The following is a 6,193-nucleotide window of genomic DNA, read 5'->3' on the forward strand; positions in this document are numbered from 1 at the left end:
TAATGCGGTTCTAGCACATACATCCTTTTGACAAGAATTAAATTACTGGAGGGCTGATATAATGGACTATGCAGGCTTTTGGAACAGAGTTGCAAAGTCATTTCCACTTGCTAGTTTTTCAGTGGCCCAGGTGAAATTAGTTGATGATCAGAATTCAGCTCCTAGAAGAGAGGTGCTTTACTTAAGTTTTACCAACTGACTGGACAGTGGCCAAGGATTTGACAAGAATGAAGTGGGCATTTAACTTCAGTGTTCCCTTTGGTTCAGGCCTGAAGCATGCTGGCCAGGGATGGTGGGCAAATTTATATAGTCATATCTTTTCTGACGGTCTTAATAAAGGGAAAAATTTGTAAAGCAGTGTTACGGACTTTGCACCCTTTCCAAGCCCTAATACACATTTTGAACTAAAGACTGGAAGAAATTCATTCAAATAATCTGATGATTATCGCAAGGTGAAGTCATGCTAACTCAAGTGCATTGCTGGTCAGGGTGATGTACATACCTTGAATGTACGTTGAATAGGCAGAGCAGAAAATACACAGCATTTGTCTCACTTCAAGCTGAAACTTTTTATTCCAGATATAGTAAGTCGTGAGCAGAATATTCCTAAACACAAATATTCCTCTTAATTGAATGCAGAATTCCAGTCATACACTAGTTTGACCAAAATATAGATAACTATTTAGTGTTGGTTACTTTATACTTAAATAAGAAGTCTTTGCTAATCGTCAACAGCTTGAAGATCACATCTTTCAGAGTTTGTGATTTTACTGTGTTGTCATTCACTGACAAGGAATTTTCCACATTTTCTGTCCTCTACAGCTCCAGTTCCAAAGGTAATTCAGGTCTGTGTGAAGCAGCAGAATTATATGGAAGAAACAGTCATCATGAAAGTGCAGCTTTCACTAATGTGTTACAGATTGCTGAAAACCAAATCAAAGGTGTGTCTGTTAAAAGTACTTCTGGATTATATACAGCTTATGGAGAAAAAATCTTGTCTTTTCTTTTCTCCTGTTAGGCTTTCCAGATTTTGGTCCCAATGGTCTCTTTTTTTCTTCTCTCTAAAACCCCTTCTGTAAAAAAATGTAAAAAAAAAATTGACTGCCTCAAAAGACAGTACTGAATTAGTCTGCTATTTTGGAGTGGGCAGAAATACCATGATGCCAAGTTTACAGATACATAAACAATCATAGTAAATAAGAATACTCAAAGTATGTTTTCCTAAATATGGCAGCACTGAATTTAACAAGATTATGTGAAAGTCTTAATAATAAATGACCATATCTATCCCTCTCTGAGGAAAACTGGATAATATGTTACAAATGCTAGTTTTCCCCAAAGATCAGAAAACAGAGGAAAATTAGAATATATTGTCTTTAAAACTCATGATTTGCTTGCAGCTTTGACTCATGCTTTTCCAGTGTTTGGCTGTGGCAATATTATGAGAGTCTAAGCTGTATTTCAGATTTTACAATGGATAAAATTTTTATGGTGAGTCTTCCCCAATGGGCAACTTCTTCTGCAGTAGAGTTGTACTCAGCCTTCTGTCATACCTGCTGGAAACCTTTAACTTCTTTAAAACCATTCCTCTGTCATAACCCCATTTTTCATGAATATTTTCTCATTAGTATAGTACTATTACAGAGAGGCAAAAACGATAATGAACTAATAATACTGAAAAATCCTTGGTTACAGTTTAAGTGTTTCTAACTGCCTCATTAGGTTTTTCACATTTTATTTTTTAATGTAATTTGCCTAGTTCTGTGACATATTTATCGTGTACTTTCCTGTGCTGATGATTCCAGGGCAGCAAAGCAACCTGTGAACATTCACCCGTAGTTTAGGTAAGAAAAATATTAAATACTGCTTGTATTAAAATAGATTTTCTTTTGAATTGTATAGCAAAGAATAATGGAGAAAATGGCATTTCTCTAGTCAAAGTACAAACAAATGAAGATCACTGGGTCTGGGTTCAAGCTAACACTCAACTTCTGTATCGAAGTGGTTGTTCAGAATATGTCCTTGCCCAACAGCAAATGTTGAAGTAAGTATATTTTCCAATACTAAAAAAAAATCTGTATTTCAGAAAAATGAATGTATTCTTTATGTATGAGATCTTTAAAAAGACTGTACTGATTTAAGAGAAGAGCTGTATGAGAAGGGTTTAGTTTACTTACCAAATGGAAATCCATTTTTGTTATGGATCATATGAAATGGCTGTTATAACCCTAAACAATATTTATTTCTTTTCTTCAGTCTTTTTTCTTCTGAAGTTGAGTGTACATACATATTAAAACAGAATACTTCAAAACTAAAATGCTTTATTATTAACAAGTTTTGACTTTCTTGCACAAAAACATATTTTGGGGTTTTGTTTTATTTTGCAACTTAAATTCTTTGCTGATTTAGTGTCCTTGTTTTTCTCCTTTTTAACATTTGATTATGTTAAGCTATTTTTTTTTCCCTTTATGGATGACAGTTGAGCTCATGTTTTTAGTTGTGGATGTTCAACATCATAATCTAAACAGGGATGCTCATTTTTATTGTATGTTTGTAGATAGATATGTCTAGTTGGCTGTAGGCTCAGCCTTGGAGTGGAAGCTAATCTCACAGATTTGCATTCAGAGAGGACTTCTCCACTTATTTTACACTTTCCTCTCAAATAGGGTTTTCTTCCTTCCCCCATGGGATTGTCTGTTCCAGTTCCTGTGGGCCTTGTTGAGATATCTCTTCAAGCTGGTCTGAGGGAAGAGATAAGAGGGTGGACTGAATGAGCAGGGGCCAGGAAGCGTACACAGCCACCATCTGGCCCAGTGGAAAAAATGTGGCTGTTATCTCTGTTCTTTTCCTTTTGGATGCCTCGCAGGTGGAAGAAATAAATGAAAAAGTTTTTGAACGTCTACAGTAGATATGCCTTGCAGGCAGCATATCTCCCAGGATCCATGTGGACAGCAGAGGAGCTCCCACCTGAGGGTGGTGGAACTCTTTACCTTTACTGGGACGGCGCAAACATCATCTTGCCGTGTGAGGGAATGAAATTCTATTAAGAAGCAGATTAGAAGGGGCTGTTTCTTGTATTCAAGTCTCTACTTCTAAATTGTTTTCTGTGTAATTAAGCATGCTCTTTGATGTTTATTTAGTTACATGTTTACCCTCTGAGTGGTTAAGATCCTTCCTTTGTGTTTGATAGTTCCTACAGACTGAAGTGTTACAAGAGTTGGCCTTGGAGATGATATTCAGTTCTGTCCTCCTGATAGTCTGCAATAGACTTCATCCTTACTACTATTTTTTTTGTTAAAATGTATGCTGTCTTCCTGGAAACATACATTCTTTTGAAGAATTTCACGAGATACTATTTCACTGTAAAATTCTTCATGTGGGGGTCTAAGCTTTTGTGACTATTGCATTTTGTTCAGTCCGTTGCTTCCCAATTAGACCATTTCCTGAGAAGCTGGTTCTGGCGCAAACTTGTATCATACCATTTGCATCTCAAGAGTATCAATAATAACAATAACAATAACAATATTTAGCAGAGGACTGAAAATATTTAATACCTTATGGAAAAAAAGAGAGAAAATACTCTCGTTTCTTGGTGTACATTTATTAGTGGGACATTCTCTCTTTGTAACAACATGGACTCCCTCTACTGGAAAATCCTGTACTTGCACATTGAATCCATACCCAAGGAAAAAGTTCTTAATAGTAAGCCTAAGAAAAAGCCTTCTAAAACCCTTACTAGCTCTCCAGGTTTTCATGCTCGGTTTCTTATTGAGATGTCCACTTCTTGTCCAGAGAGGGAGTGGGCGGGTTTGTAGCACTGATCCTGCATGGTCAGGAATCAGCACGTTAGTGAATTCCAGGCAAATCCTGAACCTGAAGATTTGGACCCCAAGTTCTGAAAACTGCTGCATTGGGCATGGAAATGCTCAGGCAACTTTCTCTGCCAGAGCTCTTCACTAATGTTGAGTACTTCAGCTGGAGGTCGTGAAAAATTAATTCACTGGCCATCTCAGAAAATGAAAGACAACGTGAATTAAGGTAGACATGTAAAAGAAACCTATGCCCAATATGAACATCTGTGACTATTCTGGACACTTAATTCAGGCATTTTATTTCCTCTCAGCTAACTCTGCATTCTCAAAATATAAGACCCCCACAGTTCTCCCTCAAATCACTTTGATCAGAAAGTTCTTACGTGTCCAAATAATTCCTTGTTAACATAATACATCTCATTTAAGATACTCTTTGCATCTCCAGATTTTTCTGCACACAAATATTATTTAGATATATTTTAAGGGAAGAACGAAAGTGTAAGGTAGTTACCATACTGTGCTACAATATTTAAGGTCTTTGTAAACTGTGTGCCTGAAATGGAAGAGTAAATGCATGTCAGAATTTAAGTGAAACAGTGCCGCAGGAAGGTAGCTGTGCACACGCATTGATGCCCAGATGCATGACACCCTTTTTTTCTCTCAAACAATGCAAAGGTTATATGGACAAGAGCATGAGAGTCCCATATTAAGTTAAGGACAAAGTATCGCTTGTAATGTATGTCAAGCTACTCCGTTTGTATCCCAGAAAACATCCATTTAGAAAACTCTGATTGACTGATTTTTTTCTACTGTTATTGAAAGGGAAGAAGATGAACAACTGAAGATACCAAGCGGTTTTGCCAGTTTGAAAGGAAACCTGGAGGGACTTTCCTATAACAGTGCCATTGAAACTCTGGGCCAGTGGAAGCATCTTAACTGGACAGCAGTAAAAAACGAACAAGATAATGTAAAAGTGAAGTTTGAGCCTCATACAAATGGTGAGTGTTTTATGCAAGAGGAACCTCTCAGTTCTAACACATCAGTTTTAGGTGTTCAAAACAACTGCACCACAAACACTAGCTGGACTTTAAGAAACTCAAGCTCTTGTTCTATGAGCCAGCGAATGAACACATGTTCAAACAGGAGAGCTGGATCATTCTACAACAGAGACCAAAGTTTCTTAAATTTAGCATCAACTTGCCCTTCCCACTGGGGGAGTGCAGAAAGCTGCCAGTCTTACTCGGGCGTACAACAGCGTTGTGTGGAGAACTATGCGATGGACCATCTGAAACTGCAGAGACCGTTAATATCCTCAGAGTCTCTCTATGATGCAGCCTTTCCCTTGGAGATGCCTATCAAAACGGAATACGATTCTGATTCCGAAAACATTGCCGATAACTACCTGACGTCGCAAAACCGAGCCTGGCTGGATGAGAACGGCTCGGTAAGAAAGCAGGTGTTTAGCTACCCCAATAGAGTGCACCTCAAAACAGAACCGGACCTCTGTGAGCCAGCCTTACCTTGTCAGAAGCCAAGGCACTGCCTTTACACGCCACATAATTGGCAATGCATCATAGCAAATCATCCCAACAGCCTAAACCTGAACAGATCTTGCAAGGGTTCACGTAGCAAGGAGGTGGCCCCGTTTTGCCCTCAGAACTCCTCTGGGTGTTTGGAAAGCATGCCTGACCTGCCGCACACAGCGTGCTACGGCCACTTCTACAGCCCCAGCCCAGGGGAGGAGAAAGAGCAGAATAATGAGGTGTTTAAAATGCCATGCGAATTTAAAAACCCCTGCTTGGTTCAAGCAATCAAGCGTGAGCCCCTGGATTCTCCACCATTGTCCAACAGTGGACAGAACAGAGTACATGCGAGCTTCCCTGAAAATACATTAGCAGGTCCTGTGCCTCATAAAACCACTGAATGTACGTTTTTACAATAGATTTTATCACATTTGGAATATTTATAATGTTAAAAGCAAGAAGCTGTAGATTCTCTTCCAGTTGGGTTAAATGAGTTACTAAAATTAAAAGCCAGTGGAAAGATTTTGAGCATGTGTGTGTGTGTGTGCATCTGTGTGTGAGAAAAAACAGACACAGACACACACACATCCTATACTCCCTACCCCGCCTACTGCCCTTCTCTTAGTGATCTTTGGAAAGAAAGAAAGAGAGAAAAAACCTCAGGCACAGAAAAATAATCTTTACTCACTGCACAGGTATACCTGCTAATTTGTCTTTATCGTCTTTCCTCTCTTGTCTACAGTTCATTACCAAGGTCTAGCTATTTCTGTTTCCTGCCTTTGTTCTGTTTGTTTTTCTCGAGCTGATGTGATGCCTCTGTGCAAAGAGAAAATGTTTATGGTCTGCAGTGTGGCCAGT

At 38.7% G+C, this 6,193-nt stretch overlaps 1 protein-coding gene across 1 annotated transcript in view; it reads left to right on the forward strand.

Moving 5' to 3' along the window:
• The window catches only part of AHRR (aryl hydrocarbon receptor repressor), a 68,437-nt gene extending 62,683 nt beyond the window's left edge, over positions 1-5,754 (forward strand). The window contains 3 exon segments of the mRNA XM_050890874.1: positions 823-941; positions 1,903-2,044; positions 4,635-5,754. Of these exon segments, the coding sequence (XP_050746831.1) occupies positions 823-941; positions 1,903-2,044; positions 4,635-5,754 (1,381 nt within the window).
• The last annotated feature ends 439 nt before the right edge of the window (positions 5,755-6,193 follow it).

This window comes from Gymnogyps californianus, chromosome 2 (genome assembly GCF_018139145.2).
Source record: "Gymnogyps californianus isolate 813 chromosome 2, ASM1813914v2, whole genome shotgun sequence".
Lineage (NCBI taxonomy): Eukaryota > Metazoa > Chordata > Aves > Accipitriformes > Cathartidae > Gymnogyps > Gymnogyps californianus.